Source organism: Notechis scutatus, chromosome Z (genome assembly GCF_049901735.1).
Source record: "Notechis scutatus isolate UNSWTSFEM ecotype Mainland chromosome Z, rNotScu1.2, whole genome shotgun sequence".
Classification (NCBI taxonomy): domain Eukaryota; kingdom Metazoa; phylum Chordata; class Lepidosauria; order Squamata; family Elapidae; genus Notechis; species Notechis scutatus.
Window position 1 is genome coordinate 110,600,706 of NC_142025.1, and position 25,361 is coordinate 110,626,066.

Below are 25,361 nucleotides of genomic sequence, written 5' to 3' on the forward strand. Positions count from 1 at the left end.
TATGACAGTCGCAGTGTCCTGATGATCCCCTTTTGCAACCTTCTGTCAAGCAAAGGAAGCCATCTTACTAATTCAACAACTACCATGATTCAAAACCAAAAAAGTTAGAATATTTTGGACATGAGATGCGACATCTGGAAAAATATGGCCTACTTCACTTAATCCTCCAGGGAAAGATTGAAGGCAGACGAGGTCCAAGCAGAAGAAGAATATCAGGGCTTCCAAATCTAAGGGACCAGTTTGGACAAAACTCAGCTGCACTTTTTCATGCAGCTGTTGATAAAAATAGGATTGCCAACATCCAATGATGGATAGGGCACAAGAAGAAGAAATGATTCACTGAACAACTGTGGCAAGGAAGGTCGTAAAATGGGACAAAACTCACTTAACAAATGTTTCCCTTAGCAAGGTGAATTTGGGGCTCCATTGTGGTCCTAATTCGAGGATTGCCTGTACTCTGTAACATCAATACTGATATTACCTACTTGGGTAATGGAACAACTGCAAAAAAAAAAAAACTATTTCAGAGAGTACCAAGGATCCCACAGTTCAAACCTAAGAGCAATCTCGCTCCAGAACGTTGTTCTTTTCCCAAACTGGGTCAATCCAAGTATTCCATTAAGTGTTTCAGGATACAGAAGGATCCTTTCCCTACAACACAGATGGAGATCTGCGTTTCACCCCTTCTTATTAAACAGCTCGGGGGGGTTTGTAAGTGGAAAGCGGGTGGGCATACTTACTAGTTTTTGTATTTCACAAAGAATTCTTCCGCTTCTGTGAATTGCCCATTGGGTAGCTGCCGATGGAGGAAAGAAACCAACAAAATCAGAGAATCCAATTATTACTATGTCAATGATTGTTCGTTGCTTCAGTGTTTTATCAGGTTTTAATGTTTGTAAGTCAACCAGAGTTACCTCTGGGTGGGATGAGTGACAAACAAGTCAAATAAGTTAAGTAAGTAAGTAAGTAAGTAAGTAAGTAAGTAAATACATGAAAAGTTGGCTGGCTAACCCTTTGGCTGCCTGTCCATCCATCCCCCACTCACTCTGTCCATTCATTCATCTTTGTTTGTTGCTTAAATGCTTTATTGGCTTTTAATATTTGTAAGCCACTCATAGTCACCTCTGGGCGAGATGAGCAACAAACAAGCCAAATCAATCAGTCAATCAATCTGTGAAAGGTTGGCTATCTATCCCTTTGTTTGCCCTTCCATCCAGCTGCACCTCCCTCTGTTTCTTCATTCATCTTAAATTAAATTAAATTAAATTGGAGAAGTCTTTACACCGAGGACAATTAACCAGTGGAACAGCTTGCCTCCAAAAGTCATAAATGCTTCACTGCTGGAAATAAAATGGTATAGGGTTTCTTGCTTGAGCGAGGTGTGTGTGTGTGTGTGTGTGTGTGTGTGTGTGTGTGTGTGTTTGTGTGTGTGTTGCACTAGAAGATCTCCAAGAACCCTTCCAGCTCTATTCTGATTGATTGACCTTATCTGGCCTAACCATCTACCCACCTGTCTTACAACATCAGGATAAGAAGAGCCTGGACAAAACGAGCTGAATGGACTCTGTATGGCTTTGGACCCTTCCCTGCCCACCCACCATCTTGAAAAGTGAATCCTTACAATAAAGCAGGGCAAGGGCAGCTGGAAAGCCACAAGTCACTCAGCCTTGGCAGCAGAGCAAAGGTTCTCACCTCCTTCTTCACCACGCGCATGGACAGGACCTTGTCTACGATGGCAGCATCCTCTTCACTTGGGTTTTCCTTCGGGCAGAAGGGGTGGGAAAGAAAGAAGGGATAGTTAAAGAGAGGTCTTAATAAAGGCACTTTTAGGACCATCCTGCCTAGCCTTTGATTCAGATGTGTCGGGGACGTGCCAAGTGCCACCACCACCACCCCCAAAAATGAGGGAAGAACCTGTCAAAGTCCTCAACCCCAAACATTCTCGTTTGAGAGCTACTTGAAGCCATAAATACCAGATTGTGTAATAGCTTTGTTCCATCTATGCCAGGGGTGTCAAACTCAACTTCATTGAGGGCCACATCAGGGCTTTGCCAGTGTTCCGAAAAACCTCAAGTCCAAAAAATAAATCAAGCTACAGACATCTTCTCAAATGTTCCTTTTATTAGAGTAGTAAACTGGCACAGCTGGGAAATCCCTAATCTGAAAGTTCTGGTTTTCCCTTCAATAATATGGCAAGGTAAGAAAGCGAGAATTAAAACTTTTACAGGATGCTAGAATTAGAGGAGGATTTGGCCTTCCTAATTGGGAGTTGTATTATCAAGCTGCAAATTTAATGTGGGTTAAAGAATGGATAACGTTAAGAAAGTCTAGATTATTGGCATTGGAAGGACATGATTTATTATTGGGTTGGCATGCTTTTTTATGGTATAAGGGAACTAAATCGCAGGGTTATTTCAGAAGGCACTATATACGGAATCGTTATGGTTGAATTGGGAGAAAATTAAGAAACAATGTTATTTGAAAATTCCAGTTTGGTTATCAACTATTGAAGCTTTTTCCTATCCCATAATTTATAAGAAGGAACAAACAGTTAGATATGGGGAAATACTGGATGAAAAGGGTGAACTTAAAACGATGCAAAAGCTAGAAGAACAAGATATAAAGATGAATTGGTTTTCATATGCTAAATACACTCAAGGTATCTTAAAGATTCTAAAACAGAAGGATTTTATGATAAATTGACTGATTTAGATGGGATTTTGACAGGTGCTGATGAAAAGTGATTAAAAAAACTATATAGTTATTTGTTGGAAATTAAATTAGAGGAAGAACAAGTCAAAGAAACAATGATTGCTTGGGGGAAGAACTTTGGATATGGGATTGATTTAGAAAATGGCAAAAATTGTGGTCTCAAAAATTATAAAATGACAATGTCAGTAGCATATAAAGAAAATTTGTATAAGATGTTTTACAGGTGGCATTTCCCCGACAAGAATAGCAAGAATGTTCAAGAATAAACCGAAAAGTGTTGGAAATGTCATCAGATCCCTGGCTCATATTACCATATGTGGTGGACTTGTGAGGAGGCCAGGAAATACTGGACTAGAATTCGCATATGGTTGGAAGAAATGATAAAAAACATATAGATTTGAAACCAGAGATTTTTCTATTGGGAATCTTACCTGATACATTTAATAAAAACTTAAAGTATTTGATTGTAAATGTGTTAACAGCGGCTAGGATTGTATTTGCTAGAAATTGGAAGAGTGAGAAAATACCATTAGAGGAAGAAATTATTAAGAAAATACTGGAATGTGCTGAAATGAGTACATTGACATTTGAAATTAGAGAACAAGAAGATAAACAATTCTATGAAGTTTGGGATCTTTTTTATCAATGGTTAGATAAAACAATATAATAATAGAATATATATATATATTTTGGTTTGGATAATATTTTTAGAATATTATATTAAGATAGATTTGGTATGATTTTACGATTTGTTATAAATTAACTAAATTATAGTTATCTCGCTTAAGCATGAATTAGTTAAATTATAGTCAAATGTTTAATAAGGATATTAGGATATATAATTGTTGATTGATAATATGAGTTATTATGTAACATAATTATTATGATGACTATGAAATAGATGCACAAAAAGGAGTGATAAACCAACCGATACACTGTCTGTAAATTTATGAAGAATGACGATGTTCTTATGTTATGTTTTATGTTTTATGTGTTTTTATTTGTTGTTAAAATCAATAAAACTTTTATTAAAAAAAAAAAAATAAGTAAAATATTACAAATCCACCCCCAGTACCCCTCATTGCATCACATGCCCCCAACACCATCTGTCCCAACTTAAGACATTCCCTCTACTCCTCCTCAGCCAGGTGCAGAAATAACATGACCTTGACTTAGAGGAAGAATGCTATTATGTCTAACCACATACGCTCCAAGAAAGTTCCCCCCTCCCTTTTTCCTAGACTCAAGAATGTGGCAGTGTGGAAGCGTCTGGTGCTAATATGGCTTCCAAAGCTGACAGGCTGTGGTTGACCTTGGAGGGGGGGGCGACTGGATGGACGTGGCCAGCTTGATGCCACTCCCCAAACTGCTGATACGTTTCACCAGGCTGAAGCTACACTGGCCTGATCTTTCCTCTTCGCATTGGGTAGACCAGGACGGCCCCATGGGCTGGATCCGACCATATTGTGGGCTGGATTCGGCGCACGGGTCTTGAGTTTGACACCCTCATCTATGCCATCTATCTGGTAAACTCGCAAAATTCATTTTTCTCATGTACATATATATACGTCCGTACTAGGCTGTGTTGTTTTTCTGTGTCACATAATAATATATGTGGGTAGATGCATAGTTTTGTATTTATTTTGTCGCATTTATGTAGTGTGTTATGGAGGTGGTGACCCTTTGAGAGCTGTAGGCAACGAAATTTCATTTTAATGTATGCTGATTAGTGTACATTCAAAGTGACAATAAAGTTAGTCTAAATAGTAGCAATTCAAAACACCCCACACTATAAATGTCTGTGGAGATTCTTAGTCATCCAGGTCATGGTTGTCCCAAAGGTGCCATTTTGTTTTTCAAGTGGCAACTGCACTTCCTGGTTTTTCTTTGAAGACATTTCGCTTCTCATCCAAGAAGTTTCTTCAGCTCTGATTGGATGGTGGGGAATGGAAGGATTTATACTCCTTGCAGACAGCTGGTCATTTGCATCCTTTTAGAGAGCCACTGAGGCCACTTGGAGGTTTATCTGGACATAGACAAACCTCCAAGTGGCCTCAACGACTCTCTAAAAAGGATGCAAATGACCAGCTGTCTGTAAGGAGTATAAATCCTTCCATTTCCTCACTATCCAGTCAGAGCTGAGGCAGCTTCTTGGATGAGAAGCGAAACATCTTCAAAGGAAAACCAGAAAGTCCGGTTGCCTCTTGAAAAAAGCACCTTTGGGACTCACATTGCAAGGCAATGGGACCTCTATGAATATAAGCACCATGTACGAAAATACTTCCTTTCCTTTATCCTGTCCCCAAAACTTAGGACCCTGGGGAAAAAAGAGGACACCGAAAGGTAACCTAAAAGGCCACCAAACATAGTCTATCCCAATTATGCACCATCAACACTGGTCTAGCAGCGGAGAGTTGCAATCATTTTCTTAGCAACAAATGCAAAGAATTAAATCTGGGAGGACTAGTAGGGAAAACATAGGCACTGCCATCCCCGAGTGAACGTCCCTTATCAAATCTCAATAGAGTCCTCAACTTACAACAGATGATTTAGTGACCGCCCGAAGTTACAACATCACTGAAAAAACGTGACATGACCATTTTTCAGGCTTATGACCGTTACAGCATCTATTCCGTCCACATGATTTACATTTGGATGCTCGACATTTATGACGGCTGCAGTGTCCCTTGGTCATGGGATCAACTTCTGCTGATTCACTTAACAACCGGGTCTCTAATTTCACCACTGCAATGATTCCCTTTACAACCATGGCAAAAAAATTCAGAAAAAGGGGGCAAAACTCATTTAACGAATTTTTCATTTAGCAACATAATTTTTTGGCTCAATTGTGGTTGTACATTGAGGACAACCTGAATAGGAAGATTTGGGGGGGAGATGCCTCTTGCTTTTAAAGAAAAAAGCGTTCTTCACCATTCTGGGTGCTATCCAGACAGGAGGGATTTCAATTCCCAGAATTTGGCAGGCAGCATGGCCTTAACTGTGAACCCTGGAAAGTGGAAGTCCACATACAGGGTAGTCCTCAACTTACGGCCATAATTGAGCCCAAAGTGTCCAGGCTAAGCAAGACAGTTAAGTTTGCCCTATGGTACGACCTTTCTTGCCAAAGTTGTTAAGTGAATCACCGCAGCCATTAAGTTAGTAACATGGATATAAGATGGAAGGAAGGAAGGAAGGTAGGTAGGTAGGAAGGAAGAAAGGAAGATTATGAGAGTGAGGGAGAATCTGAGGGAAGTCCTGCCTTCACACTTGGCCACCACAAGTGCCCCTGACACAAGTGACATCGAACTGGCGACGCCCACCCCAGCCACGTGCACCTGGGGCCCCCTGAGGTCAAACACGACCCTGATACGGCCCTCAATGAAATCAAGTTTTGACACCCCTGTTGTAGATCTACCATTCGATGGGTGGGAAATTATGCGGAAATGACATTCCAGACTAAGGAAGCCCCTTACCACAAAGAACTGCATTGATGGCAATGTCTCTCCTTCAGGGATGGGGTCTGGAGCAGGCGGTTCTGGAGCTGGGGGATGTTCAGTCTTAATGGGCCCGGTCACATCCAGCTCCTCGTCATCTTCATCATCCGTGATCTTGATGTCCAGATCTTCTGTGTATTTCTTTCGCTTCACCTGACGGTTTGAACGTCGTTTCTACAGGCGGGGAGAGGAGGAGATGGTTTAAGGAAAATAGCATCTTCATCATCTACTTTTAACCATCCCATAATCCCTTGCGGGGTGGAGTCTGGGCAACTGAATGGAGCTAGCAGAGTGTTTAATGTCCGGATGCCCTTCCTGTTGCCAATGTGGAATTTGTTCAGCAGATATATTCTCAATGTGCCGAGGGAGAGAAATATCTGCCTCTACCTAGGATTGAACTCACAGCCTCCTGATTGTGAGGAGAACGCTCCACCTCTAGGCCACCGCACCACTCCTTTTAAGGAAAACATACCATTTTTTAAAAATGAACCACATCTGTACTAACTGAATTCTTAGATGGGAGAAAAGGAAAACAACCCTGGGATTTTTTAAGAAGAGACAACCATTTGTCTGAAATGATATAGGGTTTCCTGCCTGAGCAGGGGGTTGGACTAGAAGACCTCCAAGGTCCCTTCCAGCTCTGTTATTCAGTTAAGACAATCGGATGCCATCAGTTAAATGTTGGTGAGATCATATTAGAGGTCAAACTTTTCCCCAAATCTTAGAAGAAGCAAGCACAGATTCAGTTCCCCATTTTGGAACAATAAGTTCCACCTGCAGAAGTCTTCAACATAAAGAACCACAAATTCTAGCAACCATTAAGGCATGTAAAATTGTCTGTGGCCTAATGAAAGCATTGCTTCTGCTTTAGATTTTCTCTGCTCCCAGAGCTTAAGACCCATATTTTGGGTCATTTTTAAGAGACTGGATATGTGTGTGTGTATTCATAGAGCAAGAACAGAAGTCATGCTCAGTATTAGGTGACTTTTGAAACATGAATGTTCCTCTTCTTAATTCTCTGCTGCCACCCTTTTGTCTTGTTTATTATTCAAAAGAACCACACCACAAAGGGCCTGAACATTTTCTTTGGACTTTGAATATGCTCACCTCCTGTTTAAAACTTAAGGGAAAAAATAAGGAGGTTTCTTTTTCTGGTACACATGCAAATGTGTCATTTTTTAAAGTTTGTCTGAAGCAAGGATATTAATGAAGAGGCATTATTTATTTAATTTTTATTCCACCTTATTACTTTATAAGAAGCTCAAGATGGTGATCATACATGATACTCCTTCCCCATTTTATTTTTCCCATCCTCCTCCTCTTTTAATGACCCCATAATCTCTTGCAGGGTGGATTCAGGGCAACTGAACGGAACAGAGTTTTAATGATGGGATGCCCTTCCTGTCACCAATGCAGAGTTTTGTTCAGCAGATAGATTCTCAGTGTGTCCAGAGAGAGAAATATCTGCCTCTACCTAGGATCAAATTCACAGCCTCGTGATTGTGCGGCGAGAGCTCCACTTCTAGGCTACCGCACCACTCCATCTTATTTTCCCCATCGCAGCCAACAAATTCTTTTATCCATGCTCATCTCCCAGATCTCAGCAAAGCAATCTGTTTTAATAAGGCAGTTGGTGTTGTGAACATATTTTGGAGCGCTTTGCTCTGCTTGCTCTCTAAAATGCAATAGCAGATGCTCTCGCAACCCTCCTGATCAATGAATGGGTGAGAGAAAGGAGCAAAGCAAAGCGACTATTTGGCTAGATATATGTGAAGTATCACCTGAGCACCTTTGCAGAGCAAGCTCAGAGACTTTTTTCTTTTGGGAAAGGGTAAGGTTTCTGCTGTCCAGTGGGGGCAATGCTTCCCTCTCATTTCATAGCCGAGGGAGCCAGCATTGTCTGTGGCCATGTGGCCAGCATGAGCGTACATTGAGGCACAAGGTACGCTGTTCCCTTCCTTCCAAAGTGGCACCTATTTATTTAATTTCATATTCATTGGTTGGCAGGAGCTGGGGAAAGGAACGGGAGCTCACCACATCGTGTGGCACCGGGTCTCAAACCCGGCAGTCAGGTTTCCAGCTCAGTGTCTTTAACACTGAGTCACCGTGCCTCCTTTTCTCTTGGGAAACAGTGGCAACAGAGCAGTTTGTATACTCTTAACCTAGTCCACCCCCTCCCCAGTGAGGGTTGCCCTCTGGGCTCACCTGAATGCTGGCCTCTTCCTCCTCACGCGGAGACTGGGCTGGCATCACCTCGGCATCTGAATTGTCCGAAGAAGCGTTCCGTTTCCGTTTCTTCCCCACAACTGGCGTGATCGTGCTGGGAAGAAGGAGAGAGTCACAAATGGAAATGACCTGGATCTCCTTTCTTTGAAAAGGAAGAACACCACCACCCCACTGCAAAAAAAAAATAAAAAAATTCTGCTGCTATTTACCTGGGTTTCCCTCGGCCTTTGCTCTTGCCGGATCCCCCTGGCCTCTGCCCTTGCGTGGCCGGTCCTCTTTGGGGATGCGCTCGCCCCGCCCTTCCGACGCCGCTATGCGTTCTCCTGTCTCTTCTGGCCGAACGCTGGGCAGCTCATCCTCGTTCAGCACCCGGGGGATGTTCTGCTCGCCCCGGGCTCGGGCTCGAGCGATGGCCTCTGCCACGATCCGGTTGGCCTTCTCCTGCTTCTTTTGATGCTCCAGCTTGCGGGATTCGTCTGAGCCACTCCGTGTTGTGCCGCTGGAAGATGGGAGGGCGGCCACTTCGCTGCTGCTCAGCACCTTTACCACTGAGAGTCCCGAGGAGCTGCCTTGGGACGAGCTGGCCTGCAGAGGGATATAGAGTTAGAAGCCATCCTCCATGAATCATCCTGGTTCACTCCAGATATGAGGCTATATTCAGAAGATGGAACAGAACCCATCACCTGAAAGTGGGAAGACAGGGAGGCCTGAGGCCCCTGAAACTGAAGACCTAAAGGCTCTTACTAAAGGCTGGTACCTTGCTTAATAGTAGTAACTGTGAGAGGGATCTTGGAGTCCTAGTGGACAACCATTTAAATAGGAGCCAGCCGTGTGCTGCGGCTGCCAAAAAAGCCAACACGGTTCTAGGCTGCATAAACAGAGGGACAGAATCAAGATCACATGAAGTGTGTGAATATCACTTTATAATGCCTTGGTGAGGCCACCAACGGAATACTGCATCTGGTTTTGGTTGCCATGATGTAAAAAAGATGTTGAGGCTCCAGAAAGAATGCAGAGAAGAGCAACAAAGATTAGAGGACTGGAGGCTAAAATATAAGAAGAATGGTTGCAGGAACTGGGTATGTCTAGTCTAATAAAAAGAAGCACTGGGGGTGATATGATAGCAGTCTTCCAATATTTGAAGGGCTGCCACAAAGAAGAGGGAGTCAAGCTATTCTCCAAAGCACCTGACGGCAGGACAAGAAACAATGGGTGGAAACTAGTCAAGGAGAGAAACAACCTAGAACTAAGGAGAAAATTCATTACAGTTAGAACAATTAGTCAATGGAACAACTTTCCTCCAGAAATTGTAAATGCTCAAACAATTGAAGTTTTTAAGAAAAGATTGGGCAACCATTTTCTGAAATGGTATAGGGTTTCCTGCCTAAGCAGGGGGTTGGACTAGAAGACCTCCAAGGTCCCTTCCAACTCCAGCTATTCTCTTCTCTTCCTATTTGTATTCCTATTCCTCCTACCCTTCAGGAGGGTACGGTAGAACTTCAGAAACAGAAGGGAGGAATGGCAGGTGAGGAAAAGCCATTCCACCACTAAACTTCTATACTGGCTGAAAAGGAAAATAGATCCTTTCTTCTCTAGCCAATACAGACTGCGTGGAGTCGATGTATCCTAATAGCAATAGCATTTAGACTTATACAGGTAGTCCTCAACTTACAAGAGTTCATTTAGTGATCGTTCAAAGTTACGATAGCAGTGAAAAAAGTGACTTAGGGACCATTTGTCACAGCCACGATTTTTGCAGCCTCCCCATGAACATGTCATCAAAATTCAGAGCAACTTGACATCTGGTTCACACTTATGACTGTTGCTGCTTCCTAAGGCAAGGGTCTTCAAACTTGGCAAGTTTAAAGGGCCCTGTCCTAAGGTCTCACGATTGCCTTTTGCGACCTTCTGACAAGCAAAGTCAATGGGGAAGCCAGAATTACTTAACAGTGGGTGACTAACTTATCAACTGCAGTGACAGCTGGGTGACCTTGGGCCAGTCCCTCTCTCTTTCAGCCCAATTCAGCTCACAGAGTTGTTGTGGGGAAAGAAGGAGGAAAGTATGCTGCATGTGTTTGCCTTCTTGAGTTATTCGTAAAAATAACAGAAGTGGGGAATCAATAACATTTTGTTTCTGACATGTATCTCCTTACAGCTGGTCTGTTGGGAAGGTCAGGCCATGCAACTGGCATCCTTTGCAATGAAGCAATTTATTCAGCTCCTTTGCAATTTCATGATTTTTCCTTAGGCCTTCCACCTCATTTGTTTACTTTAGGAAAAAAGACCAGACACAAGTCACTGATCTGTGTACCAGTATTTTCATACTCAAACATGGCAATGAAGGCTATATTCATTTGTAACTGGCACAAATCTCTTTAAAAGACAAAGGAGCTGAGTACATAGAGGAAAAGTCAGTGATTGGCTATTGCTGTTCAATCAATCAAACTTACAGGTTAAAAGGCAGGATACTGCATTTAGCCATGAAAGCCAGCTGAGTGACTTTGGCCAATCATCAGGAGATGGTGAGTTCTAGTCCCTCCTTTAGCATAAAAGCTGGCTGGGTGACTTTGGGCCAATCACCAGGAGACGGTGAGTTCTAGTCCCACCTTAGGCATGAAAGCCGGTTGGGTGATTTTGGGCCAGTTGCTCTCTCTCAGCTCAACCCACCTCATAGGGCTGTTGTGGGGAAAATAGGAGGAAGAAGGTATGTTGGATATGTTTTCCACCTTCAGGTATTTGTAAAAATAATAAAGACCAAGATAACAACAAACAAACAAATACATTTCTGTTATACCAAGAAAAAGAGGATGACACTTTTTTTTTTTTGCCAGTGTGGGAAATAGGATGTAGACTGGGTGCCTCAACATAGCAGAATTATGATTTCCAAAAATCAGATACAAATTTGGTATTTCCACACATACATTAAACTTACTTTCTTCTCCCCCCATGTTTAGGACTTAAGATCAATCAAACCAACCTTGTTTCTCCAACAATGCTTTCATCATGTTGTAGTAGAAGCGATGGAGGGTGGAGCTAAATGCGCCATCAGCTTGGAATTGTTACGCTGCCACAAATGGTCCAAGTCTAACTTTCATTGAATTATGTTCACCTTTTCTGGTGCCAATTTAGTACTGAATGGCAGCCCTGAAAATGCTCCCAAAATTTTAGTTCACTAGATCAGTGTTTCTCAATCTTGATTTCTTTAAGGTATCTGAACTTTAACTCTCAGAATTCTCCAGCCAGCATGGAGAATTCTGGGAGTTGAAGTCCAGATATCTTAAAGTAGCTAAGGTGGAAAACAGTGGTAGACTTTAGTGTCTTGGCTTGATCAATAGTTATTTTGAACTTCAATTTAACATATCATCCTGATCCTTTGTAGCTCGTATATGTTATTTATTCAGCTTTAGCTGGTTTGGAAGAGGATGATGAATAACCTCAGTGTCTCCACCATTGAAACCATTTATTCATCCCCCTCTTCAGAAGGGCAGCTTTTACCAACCTCACCTTGGCTACGTGGACTAGCAACTTTCTTTTCAAAGAACGTCAAGGTATTTGGAGGGGAGAGAAAATCACTGGCCTAGTTTTTCTCACTGTATCGGCAAAAGAGAACAGAGCTTAAGCCTTCCTCCCAACTTATGGGAGGGACTGTCTCCCTTACCTGTGGCTGCAGCACGACTTTGACTGGGACCGTCACCCTCTGACCTGAGCCCCCAACCACTTGGGCTTGTTGGACTGCTGGTACGCTCAAAGGGGCCTGCTGGCCGGAGGCGCCGGCCGTGGTTGGCTGCAAGAGCTGGATCTTCTGAGTCCCCGGCTGGCCACTGGATTGCTGTTGCTGTCCCGGCTGCTGAACCTGTAGCTGGATGGTCACCACCTTGGCCGGTTGCCCTGGCACTCCTTTGGCCTGGCTTAGGGCGGCCAGCTGATTCCCTTGAAGGACAATCTTGCCAGGCAAGCTGCCTAAAACAACTTGCCGCTGTCCCGGGGCATTTCCGCCAGTCGGGGGTTGCTGGAGAACCAAGGTAATACGTTTGGACTCACCCTGAAAGGAAGAAAAGAGGACAGGTGGTCAGTTCTCACAGGCTGCAGTGCCTGGGCAGCAAAGATACAACCACAGCATTTTTTCACTGCACATATAGAATGAATCCCACACCCACCCCACAAAAACAAAGGTATAAGCAGAGCCAAGATACTCATCCATACGTTTGGGCTGGGAGGGTTAAGCAACCTTTGCTGTCTGATTATATATTTATCTTTCTGTCTTCTGCTGTAAGTTAGGAATGGTTTTTTAAAAAAGAAAAAGATATGCTTATTATGGGGGTTGCTGGTTTAACTTTTTTTGTTTGGTTTTAAGCCCTGAGTGCCACCCCTATGAGACAGGTGACCAACTAAATAAATAACTAAAGAAAAACATACACACTCACACTGTAAATACTGCTCTCAAGCTAGAACTAGAAAAATACTCCGGACTTCTGCAAATTCCATACGTAGAAAAGTGGGAGACTATACTGTATATACAGGTGCACGTAAACGCACACATAACAGGCATCCTTTAAAAAAAGCTGCCACCAGCTTAGCTGCGTAAGCCACAGGAACACGAAGAACAGATTACTTATCGTCTTCGTTTAAAAAAAGCAAATTTGAAACCTGGCCTTTAGCAAAAGGCTTTCACTGAGCAGCCCAGCTAGGGAAGCCCTGCAGCTGTAAACACCAGCCAGTCCTTACCCTCCCACCCCCAAGGATATGTACACAAACTTTTGGGATCTTGTCTCTTCCCACAATGGCTCGCTCAAATCTCCTAGAATTCCCCCCATGTTGACAACCACTGCCTTAGAATTGTGGCCTGAACTTTATTTACTTTTAATATTTTTTTATTGAAGCTTTAAAAAAAAGGCAAAAGCAAGACAAACATTAGAAAAGAAACAAAGAAAATGAGAGAAAATAGTGAATACGAAGGAAAATAGATAAAACTGTTATAGGAGGCAGTTTCTGGTCTTTTTGAGAACAATTATAAGTTTTGCATTTATATTTTACCTTCTCTAAGGTTACATGGTTTTTCACTTCTATAAGTTCCCCTTTCTAATCATCGTATCTGTAAATCACAAGTTCATTTTTTACCAGCAAAACATCTATAATGTATAGTTGATCTTTCTCTTGGCAAACAAATTATTTTTGCCATTTTTGCTAGTTTGGTCATCTTCACCAGCCATTCCTATGTTGGGGGTATTTCAGAAGTTTTCCATTTTTATATAAATATACTTGTAGCAATGATCATATGTAAAAATATTTCATGTCTTGTTTCTAGTTTTTTTGTCCATTAATCCGAACAAGAAAAATTCTAGTGTCAATTGGTTTAATTTTCTTTGGTATCAGTGTATATATTTGAATCCATTTTTTTTCACATATGCCCCAAGCATCATAAAATGACTTTTTGTGTTGCTCCCATTTCTAACATTAATTTGAAGTACCCTTATACATTCTGGCCAATTATTCTGGAGTCATATACCAACAATAAATAATTTATAGATATTTATGTTTTAAGTTGTAACAATGCTTTCAACCACATGTTAAAACAATATGTTAAGTCCAAAATTCTTAGCCCATTTTATCATACATTCTTTTATTTGTTCGTCCTCCATTTAACATTTTTGGTAAGAGTTTATATATTTTGGCCATTGCATGTTTATTATTTATACATAATTCAACTTCATCTTCTTTTGTTGCTCAATTCAAAATGTCCTGTTATCTATTCTAATTTTTTCTGCTAGCTATGCATACAGACATTGCAAAATAAATCTCTCTGCAGCCAATTGCTCTCTTGATTTCATCTAATATTCACCAGGTTCTTGTTTTAACAACTCTAAGTAGGTTAATCATTTTTTTTAATCTGCTATTTCTTTCCTATAAAATGCTTCTTGGGCTGAGACCCATAAAGGCAATTTGAGCATATTCGGGGTTTATATCTATCCCATACTCTCAATGTAGTATTTCTGACAGAGTAATTATAAAAATCTGTATCAACCTTAATTTTACTGTATCATAGAAAACCATGCCCATTCAAACTCAAGCTGCTCTTTTAATTTACAATTATTTTATTTTTCAACAGCACTCACTGGTATGGCTTCTTTTAGATGAATAAAGAAAACCTCAGCCGCAATCTCCTACGAAGATTCTTATTGGGCTAAGTCTTTCTTTCTTTCTTTCTTTCTTTCTTTCTTTCTTTCTTTCTTTCTTTCTTTCTTTCTTTCTTTCTTTCTTTCTTTCTTTCTTTCTTTCTTTCTTCTTCTTTTTCTTTCTTTTCTTTCCTTCCTTTCCTTTCTTCCTTCCCTCTCCATCTTCCTTCCTTCCTTCAAGTTACAACAACACTAAAAAATGTAACACCATCTTTTTTCACACTTGTGACTGTTATGGCGTTCCCATAGTCACGTGATCAAAATGACTCCTGTTTACGACCATTGCAGGATCCCAGAGTCATGCGATCACCTTCTGACAAGCAAAGTCAAGAGGGAACCCAACTTCACTTAACCCCTGTGTTACCGACTTAACAACTGCAGTGGGGATTCAGTGATCAACGGTGGCAAGAAAGGCCGTAAAATGGGACAAAACGGTTTTTCTTAGTCTGGATGTTTTGTGGCCGTAAATTGAGGACTACCTGTATGTGGACTTCCTCCACATTCACAGTTAAGGCAGTCTTGCCTGCCGAATTCTGGGAATTGAAATCCGTCCTATCTGGTCGTACAATGGGTGACAACTTGCTTTGACGAAGGTCTCGCTTAACAACAGAAATGTCAGCCTCAATTGCGGTCGTACGTTGAGGAACAACTTTTGCCTGCTTTTACCTGCTTTTGCCACCAAAGTTGCCTTCAGAATGTAGCAAAAACCAGCTAGGGAGGCATTAGGAATCTCCCCCCCCCCCCCCCAAAAGAACATAAACCTACTTGCTCTGTTTCTCCCATACCTGCTTTTTAAAATTCCCCTGGAAACAACACCGCAAGCTTTTTGAATTGGAAGTCCATGGAAATGACCCAGATGAAGTTCACAAGTGTTATAACCCCAGAGCCACGTCCCACCTGGATCAAAACAACTTTCCAAATTTGCAGATGATACTAAGCTGGCAGCAATAGCTAACACCCTAAATGATAGGATCCAGATCCAGATGGATCTTGACAGACTAGAACACTTTGCCGTATCTAACAAAATGAAATTCATTGTAGAGAAAAGTAAAGTTCTACACTTAGACAAGAAAACCCAAAAAGTACACATACAGACTGAGTGAAACTAGGCTTAACAGCAGTAACTGTGAAAGGGATTTTGGAGTCTTAGTGGACAACCAGCCAAATATGAGCCAGCAGTGGTGGCAGCCAAAAAAAGCCAATGCAATCCTAAGTTGCATTAACAGAGGGTTATAATAAAGATCAATGGAGGTACTAATATCACTCTATAAAGCCTTAGTAATACCACACCTAGAGTCCTTCATCCAGTTTAGGTCACCGTACTATAACAGATATAGAGACTCTAGTGCAGGGAAGAGCAACAAAAATGATTAAAGGACTGGAGACTAAAACATGAAGAATGGTTACAGGAACTGGGCATGGCTAGTCTAGTGAAGAGAAGGACCAGGGGAGACATGATAGCAGTCTTCCAATATTTGAGGGACTGCCCCAGAAAGAAGGGAGTTAAGCTATTTTCCAAGGCACCTGAAGGCCAGACAAGGAATAATGGATGGAAGCTGAACAAGGAGAGAGATTCAACCTGGAAATAAGGAGAAATTTCCTGACAGTGAGAACAATCAACCAATGGAACAGAAGTTGTTTCGGAAGTTGTGGGAGCTTCATCACTAGAGGCTTTCAAGAAGAGATTGGACTGCCATTTGTTGGGGATGGCGTAGGATCTCCTGCGCGGGGTTGGGCTAGACGACCTGCAAGGTCTCTTCCAACTCTGTTAATCTGTAAATATCTCTAAAAGAATCTGTTAAGTTGCTGCATCCTCACCTGGAAGAACTGTGTGCTCACCTGAGCTGGAGCCGAGGTCAGGGTCACGGCAGGTTTCAGTGGAGTAGTCCCCGTGTTCGCTCCCGCTTGGCTCTTCATGGGCTGCAGGACAAGCTGCTTGACGGGACGTCCGGGTTGCACCAGCCGATGGAGGGTAGCGGGTGTCCCAGCTCCGGGGGACACTTTGGTGGCCAGCACAGCATTGCCTGAGACGATGGAGACCCCGGGACGCAAAGGCGTTCCTGTCAGGACCTTGGCGAAGGTCACTTTGCCTCCGTTGGCTGCCCCAATGGGCTGAGCTTGGATCTGGGCCACGTGAGCACCGGTCATGGAACTTCCGGCGGGGGCTTTCAAGATGACGATCTTGGGGGCCGGAGGGGTCACGGCGGCTTGCTGGCCTCCGGCGGAAGAAGAGGGTGCAACCGTTGAGGTGGTCGTGGTCGATGAGACCCCCATGAATGGGTTGCCTTGGCTGAGAACCTCTTGATCCTGAGGGACCTGTAGAAGGCCTGGTTGCTCTTGCTGGGGCGGCTCAGTCACGGACTCCGGTCGTGTATCAGGGAGGGGCAAGGCTTCTGTTTGGGAGGGCTCCGGTTGAGGGGTAACCTGCTGGTCTTTGGAGCCCCCCGCTAAGGAGTCTAGGGTAGCCCCTGAAAGCCCCAAGGCCTCTTCAATGGGGTCCGGAGTGCCCTGGTTAAAGCTCTCATCAGTCAATGAGTCCAAGCCAAAGAGGTTAGGATCATCGAAAAGGTCCATGATGGGGTCAGCCATGGCTGAAGGAAAAGAGTCTGAGCTCCTGGCTCAGGAAGGAGGTGATGGAGAAGTCCCTTTCCCAACTGCACTTCCTTGATCCAAGAGTTGTCAATCAAGCAGGCTCCGCCTCATGAAGGAAAGTGCACGTTGTCCGGGACAGGCTGGAAAAGAAGGAATAATTGGTTAAGAACATCATTCTCATTAGCCCAGGATCTCATTTCACATACAGGGTGGATTTGATTTAAATCAAATCGATTTTGCTTGATTTAAATCAAGTCAATTTAAGTCATAATTTTTAAAGAGCAGCTGTCATCTCTGTCCTGCAGCGGCTCCTCCTCTAAACCATGGTTGACTCACCAACAGTCCCATTCACTTTAATGGGACAGCTGGTGATGCGGCATTGACACAAGATGAAGGAACGTGGCAGGCAGGCAGGTGAGTGGATGCCCACTAACAGGCGCTGCCATGATAGATCTGAAATGACAGGTGCCCTTTAATATTATATTTATAAGGCTTCACTTTCATTTTTACAGCTTGCCCTTCCTCCTCACATTTAGAGCCTGGTGGTACAGATGCATTTCTCTTCAAACCATCATATAGTTTGTAGGGTACACAGATTTGCAAAACAATGGAATAAAGGAATATTCCTGAACTTCGTTTTACGGTTTATCTCATGGTTACTGTGAAATTGTGGGAATGCATCAATGCAGTGCATGTTATCTCAGCTTGCAGAGCTTGGATTCATAGAATGAGTTTACTAAAAATGTAAATATTCAGAATATACAGTCTCATGCTACACTAGCTCTATACCCGTGTTTTGCTACAAAACTATATGGTCAGGCTTAATTTTGGGGGAGGAAAATAAGGGGGGGGGGAAATCTACCAGCATCCATCAGTATTCATTTGGCTAGTGTCCAGTCAGTGCGAGAGAGTTGAGGGCTGTTTCGAAACTGAAACAGTATTTGCTGTGTGAGCAAGGAGACAGCAAGGAGTCTGGGCATGGCTTAGCTCAACTGTTCTGCTTGGTGCTCTGAAACTGAAATTCCTCTCCTCTGCTTGTGTTTTGCATTTGAAACAGAATTCTTTTCAGGTGGAGAGGGGGAGTAGAACTCCTTAGCATCAGAGCATGTTAATAATAATAATAGAGGAAATACTAATGCTCTGATGGTCATTTCGAAAAATCCTTTCTTAGTGAGCCCCTAGAAGGCAAGAGGAACATACATGCCAAGTTTCAAGTTTGTAGGCTTTACAGTTCTGGAGATTTCGTGATGATGCGTAAGTGGTATTTCACTTTTATATATATAGATAACTAAGCTCCATTTCATGCTGAATAAACTAAATTACTCATGTATCTTAAATAGCAAACTATCTTTAGATGGATTTTTAAAATGCAAAAAGCATTTTATTAAAATAAATTTGATAAAAAAATAAAAAATCTATTTTTTTTTTTAAAAAATCCAATTTATATTTTAAAAAATCTATTAAAAATAATAAATCATCAATTTTTACCCACCCTGGCTAGCAAGCAGGAGGTAGAGGCCTAGGGCCTTTCTACTCATTCCTCCTGCAAGTAGAGTTTGAAGACAAGCTGTTCCTCAACATGGTGGCTTCAAAACGTGCAGACTTGGAGATGGCCTGCTGTCTTTGGAGGACACCCGAGAAAATGGTCATCCCCATGCTTGGTGGTCAGGAATTACAGTTTAATCATCTGCTCTATGAAGAAGTACAGGCAGGCCTCGATTTACAACAGTTTGCTTAGCGACCGTTTGAAGTTACAACGGGGCTGAAAAAAACATTTTTCACACTTATGACCGTTAGAGCATCCCCATGGTCATGTGATCAAAATTCAGAGCCATCACAACCGACTCATGTTTATGACGGTTGCAGTGTCCTGGGGTCACCTGGGGTCAGGTGATTTGCGACCTTCCTGTCAAGTGTTCCAGAAACCCTCCATTCCAACCAGTAACTCTGAGACCGACATCTCTCAAAAGTTCCTTTTATTTGGGTAGTAACTGGCACAACTGTGGAATCCCGAATCTGAAAGTTCCGGGCTTCCTTACAATAAGTAAAAACTACAAATCCATACCCGGCACTCATCACATCACATGACCCAATCACCATCCATCCCAAAGTTAAGACCTCCTTTTACTCTGCGCAACATGACCCGACCTTGATTCAGAAAAAGAATGTTATTATGTCTAACTAGATATACTCCAATGGATTCCCCCCTCCCAATTTCCTAGGTTCAATTGTGGCAGTGTGGGAGCACCGGATCTCAATATGGCTTCCAAAGCTGACAGGCATTCCCCCTGACACCTAAAGTCAATGGGAAATCTGGATTCATTTAACAACAGCGTTCCTAATTTAACAACGCCAGTGATTCACTTAACAACTGAGGCCAGAAAGGGTGTGTAGTGAGGCAAAATTCACTTAACAAGCAGAAATTTAGGGCCAATTGTGGCCTTAAATTGAGGACTACCTGTATATGAGCCGTGGTGGTGCAGTGATTAGAATGCAATATTGCAGGCTAATTCTGACGACTGCAATCAGTTTGATCCTGACTGGCCCAAGGTTAACTCAGCCTTCCATCCTTCCAAGGTGGGTAAAATGAGGACCCAGATTGTTGGGGGCAATAGGCTGGCTCTGTAAAAACCACTGAGGGTTATAAAATACAATGAAGTGGTATACAGGTAGTCCTTGACCTACAACAGTTCATTCAGTGACCTTCAAAGTTACAACAGCCCTGAAAGTAACTTATAACCATTTTTCACACTTATGACCATTGCTGCATGACCATTTATATTCGGATGCTTGACAATTGACTCACATTTGTGTCCCGGGGTCACGTAATCCCCTTTTGTGACCTCGTGAACAAGCGAAGTCAGTGGGGAAAACAGATTCACTTAACCAGTTTGTTACTAATTTAAGAACTGCGGTGATTCACTTAACGTAGGTGGCGAGAGACACCGTTAAAATGGGGCCAAACTCACTTAACGAATTTCTCACTTAGCAATGTAAATTTTGGACTCAATTGTGGATCATAAGTTGAGGACTACCTGTATAAATCCAAGCTCAGGAATGCTATACACCCGTGATTACAAACCTGTGGCACGCAGCACCCTGATAGCATGCAAGCTGTCACCCCAGTTCAGCTCCAACGCATATGCATGCACACCTCTCGCCGGTCAGCTGGCCTTCAAGTCTCTGATGCGCATGCACAGGGGTGGAGGTGGGGGCGCGTGCAGGGAATTCGTCCGAGGGAGCTGTGTACATGTGTGGGGGTCGCACTCGCATGCACGCCCATTGCATTTTGGGGGTTGTGCATGCACATGTGTGCTTTGGGATCTCGGTCCAGAAAAGGTTAGCCATTACTGCTATATATTCTTTTATCTGCTAAAATTTTTTATCTGTTCTACATCTCATTCCCATTCGCTTCACTGGAATGAAACCTGGTGCTTGTGTTTCTCCATGCTGCACATGACTCTATGCATCTCAACCATGTCGACATTCATTTGCAAACAAGAAAAACTCTTAATTCCATCTGCTATCAAACAGGCAGTGGTGCTTTTTCTACGAACAGCCATTTGCGAGAAGCATACCCCTAACCATACTTTCCAGAACACATTTCTACTACCATGTGCTGACTCAGCTTTCAATGTGCAGCACATCTATCTTCTATTAAAATTCTCCTGTCTTTGTAACCCTTAACTGGGCAAAACGCTGCATTGTAAGGCCAACCATTTTTCAACCTCAAACCGGACAACTTACAGAATGAGCCCAAAATTGAGGTCCCGCTGGCAAATTTTATAAAGCATTTGATGATGTGATAATGTCATAATTATTTTCTGTGCTACTGTTTGGATTGTTTTATGCAGCTTAACTAGGATTGAAGGTGGCTCCATTTCTGAATATGTCCCAATTTTTCCAGCAAAGACAGTATGTTAGAAGTACTTAATTTTTAAAATAATTTTTAAGAACTTTTCAAGCACATTTGGAGTTCTGCCACTGTTGGAAGGCATTGAAGAATCTGGTAAGGAAATACCTCTGGAACGATAACCCAAGGTTGTCTAGTTCTCAGTTAAATCAGCCCCTGAAATGTGTTTGCAACTTAAAAAAAATGTTGTATTTTTAAGTTATCAGCTCTGCCTAAGAAAAAGAGTTCTGATGTTTAGAAGCCAGCCATGATGTTATGTCTCTGAGCTGAACCAGCAATTTCATTGCCATTACTTCCCACTTCTCTGAAGCAAGTTCACTACAGGGAAGCTATATCTAAGAATCTCCTTGGCTCCATGGCCAATTGCATAATGGGGAACGCCAGGATGCATAATAGGATCACCTTTTAAAGGATTTGCATAGATCGGAGGGAGTGGGGGTAGGGAACGATGGCCCTTTTATGACTTGTGGAGTTCAACTCCCAGAATTCCTGAAATATAGATACAGATACAGACGGGAGGTTAAAAAAATATCGATTAACAGCTGCCAGTGTTCCTGGACCCAATTTAAAAGGGCCTTTACGTTAACTGTTGTTACTTTTAAAGCCCTAAATCAGAGGACTCCAAACTTGGCAACTTTAAGACTTGAACTCCCAGAATTCCTACATTGGATATAAATCCAATCATTTTAAGCCCACTGTCATATGATTTCTTCCCCTTCTCTTTATCTCTACTGTTGGCTCACTCTCTATCACAGGGGTCCCCAAATGTGGCAACTGTAAGATTTGTGGACTTCAACTCAACATAGCTGGCTGAGGAATTCTGGGAATTGAAGTCCACAAGTCTTAAAATTGCCAAGTTTGGGAACCCCTGCCCTAAATAATAAGGAAGCAGAAATACCTAGTTAACATCAGTTTATCTGGGAGTGAAAAAGCTTAAGCGTGGTTGGATCCGAATGGGAAACCAATTTCAGACATTTAGGATGGATTGGGAGTTGGAAAAGTGTTGGAAGAATGGAAAAATAAAGTACAGATGGTTCTTGACTTACAACAGTTCGTTTAGTGACCATTCAATGTTACAACGGTGCTGAATAAAGTGACTCATGGCCACTTTTTACTGTTACACCACCTTTGCAGCATATCCCCTTGATCGTGTGCAATCAAAATTCGGATGCTTGGAAACTGATTCATACTTACGATCGTTGCTGTGCCCCAGGTCACATGATCCCCTTTTGCAACCATCTGACAAGCAAAGGGAGAAGCCAGATCCACTTAACAACTGAGTTACTAGCGTTAAAAACCGCAGTGATTCACTGAACAACCGTAGCCAGAAAGGTCGTGAAATTGAGCAACACTCACTTAACAACATAAATTTTGGGTTCAATTGTGGACACAAGTCAAGGACACCTGTACTCCATTATGCCAAGGAAGCTACAATGTAGTTTCTGTGAAATCATTTAAAAATTGAGTTTATGCAAAGTTTATATATCGACCGGTAGGTAGTCCTCAATTTACAACCGCTTCACTTAATGACCATTCGAAGTTACAACAACAGCGGTGAAAATTGTCAAGCACCAGGGAAACCGGGAGATTCAGGCAATTCAAATGATTTATTGCAAGCTTAAGCTCTCTACAACGTCTCTTAAGACTCACTTAACCACAGAAATTTGGGCCTCGGTTGTGGTCACAGACTGAGGATCACCTGTATAGAGGGAGAGTAGGTTTTTAAAAAAATAAATAAATAATGGCACTTGGGTTTGGGACAACCACTCGAAAGCTCAACCTGGCATTAAGCTCTGTGGTCTTCCAGGCACTGGATCAAGATAATCTGAGTTAATCGGTCAATCACCATTTTAAAATATATGCTCACGAATGAAGGTCAATATAGCAGGCATGATATTCCGCTCTGAAAAAAAAATCGGGCTGGCCAAAAGAGACCCCCGCGCGCCCAGGAGCGCCCGCTGCTTTCCTCGCCAGGGCCGGGCGGTGGCGTGTTGCACGGAGGCTGGTCTGTGGCTGGCCCAGCTCCCTTTTCCTGTCGCTCAGCGGCCTCCGCCGCACCGCCCGGCTCCGCTCAGGTATCCGGCTGGGGCTGTCAGGAGTTGCTACCGCCCGGCGCAGCTCACGCGGCTCCAGTCCGCGTTGCCTCGGGAAGGAAAGGCAAAACCAGGAGCTGCTGCTGCCGTTGCAAAGCGCCTCCGTGGCTCTTCCTTTTGCCTTTCCCTTCCTGAGGCAACGCGGACTGGAGCCGATGCGAGCCGCGCCAGCAACTCCTGACTCGGGGCCTCCGAGGGAGGGGAAGGAGGAGAAGAAGTGGGGGAAAGGGGGCGATTCCCAAAAAATCGGAATTCCGATTTTAATCGGAAGAATATCATGCCTGATATAGGTGTCCTGGGATGTTACAGGATCCAATCGGGGTTGGTCAGGTCTTGGAGCCCATCCTCAGGAAATGACTTTCTACCGCTGGGGTGTCAAACTCAAGGCCTAGTGCCCGGATCCAGTCCGCAGGTGCCACCCTGGAAACAGGGAAGGACTGGCTCGTGGTGCCTCTGCCAGCAAACATGGAGCTCCATTTTCACTGGCAGAGGGCTGCAGGAGGCCGTGGCAGCCAAAAACGGAGCTTGCGAGGGTTGCAGGTGGCCCTCCCGAGCTCCGGTTTCACTGGCGGACGGTTGCAGGAGGCCGTGGCAGCCGAAAACGGAGATCGGGAGCCTGTTTTCATTGGCAGAGCGCTCGTGCCACCACAGGCGCAGACACGAGTGACGTCAAGCTGGCCATGCTCCCCCCAGCCCACCAAAGGTCAAACACAACCCTGATGTGGCCCTCAATGGAATCGAGTTTATGACACCCCTGTTCTACTGGATTTAGAAGACCAACTCAAATTGGAAAATACATCTTCTTTTCCAACTTTGGAATGGCAAATAAACTTTACTCCTGGTGTATTTTGATTTGATTTCTGCTTGCGTATGTTCTCTGCCGTACCCACAATCACCAAAGGGTATATAACTCATTGGCATTATTGCCATGAAAAATGACTTCACCAATAAAAAGAAAAAAAAAATCAAATTAACAGTTGAGAGAAATGCAGCTGGTAAGCTTGAATTATAATCTCAGATTTCTCTTAACAGTTATCATTTTTATTAAGAGTGTGGGGTGTGGGTGTGTGTTTGCTATTTATTAAGTAGGCCTCTGTTATTATAGGGGGGAAAAATGGGCCACCAGCGATTATGTCAAAGGCTGCATCACACGCACTGTCATTTGAAAGCTTGTGACTTTGCTCGACTTAAATTGTGCCAACAAGCTTTCACAGATCAACGAAGACGATATTCTATGGAGTTTCACCGTGAAGCAGAAATCTGTGGCAGCCACCCAAGTATCTTCTGCTGGAAAGGAAATTAAAATAGACCGAGTCTTGTTTCTACCATCTCCAGTCAAGAATTTTGGACAAGTTTGTTGCCTTCTCCAGGCTCAGCCTGAAAAACTATAGGAGGAATGGAGACCTCCACCCATCCTTAAACAAATATGAGATTGGTGGCTTCCCCAGGCTATATGCGTATATATCCATTTCCAATGAAATAAGTTCGTAAGATAAATGGAGTCAGGCTGCAGACACCTCTTCTATCCAAGATAGATGGCGTCCCACTTAGGGATTCATAAGCCCTTTTGTTTTGGTTGCCTGTTTTGGGACTAGTTAAAAACAGATAGGCAGATTTATTCTTTTAATCTGGCCAATCTCTTATAGACTTAATAGCGCATCTAATGTTTTGCCTAGTAAATCACAAGTTGTCAGAGGCCCGTCCTGAAGCACTAAGAGAAATTTACCAACCTGAAATTAAAATAAAAGGCAACCTCCGCATGTTATTAAAACAAATTAAATGGAAATTAATGGTTTAAAGCAGTTTCTCTTGTCTCTTTCTTTCCCTCCCTCCCTCTCTCCCTGCCCCCCCTTCCCTCCCTGGCCACTTGAAGAAGTGTGGACTACAATTCCCAGAATTCTTGAGTCAGTCCCTTGGCCACTTGAACAGATGAGGACTTCAACTCCCAGAATTCCCCACCCAGTATGACTGGCAAAGAAATTCCGGAAGTTGAAGCATACATGTCTTCTAGTGGCCAGGATGGAGAAACACTACTTTAAAGGATGATGTGGATTTAATATCAAAGCTGGCTGAGGAATTCTGGGAGCTGAAGTCCACAAGTTTTAAGGCGGCCAAGGTTGGAGACCCCTGCTCTAATTAATGTAAGGAGGTCATAAGA

The 25,361-nt window shown here is 43.1% G+C and overlaps 1 protein-coding gene across 1 annotated transcript in view; it reads right to left on the minus strand.

The window, feature by feature from the left end:
- CHD8 (chromodomain helicase DNA binding protein 8) overlaps window positions 1-25,361 on the minus strand; it is an 87,629-nt gene that overhangs the window by 47,124 nt on the left and 15,144 nt on the right. Inside the window, 8 exon segments of the mRNA XM_087945262.1 lie at window positions 741-796; window positions 1,693-1,761; window positions 6,186-6,380; window positions 8,412-8,526; window positions 8,642-8,688; window positions 8,691-9,017; window positions 12,091-12,474; window positions 16,424-17,337. Of these exon segments, the coding sequence (XP_087801388.1) occupies window positions 741-796; window positions 1,693-1,761; window positions 6,186-6,380; window positions 8,412-8,526; window positions 8,642-8,688; window positions 8,691-9,017; window positions 12,091-12,474; window positions 16,424-17,194 (1,964 nt within the window). The 5' untranslated portion in view covers window positions 17,195-17,337.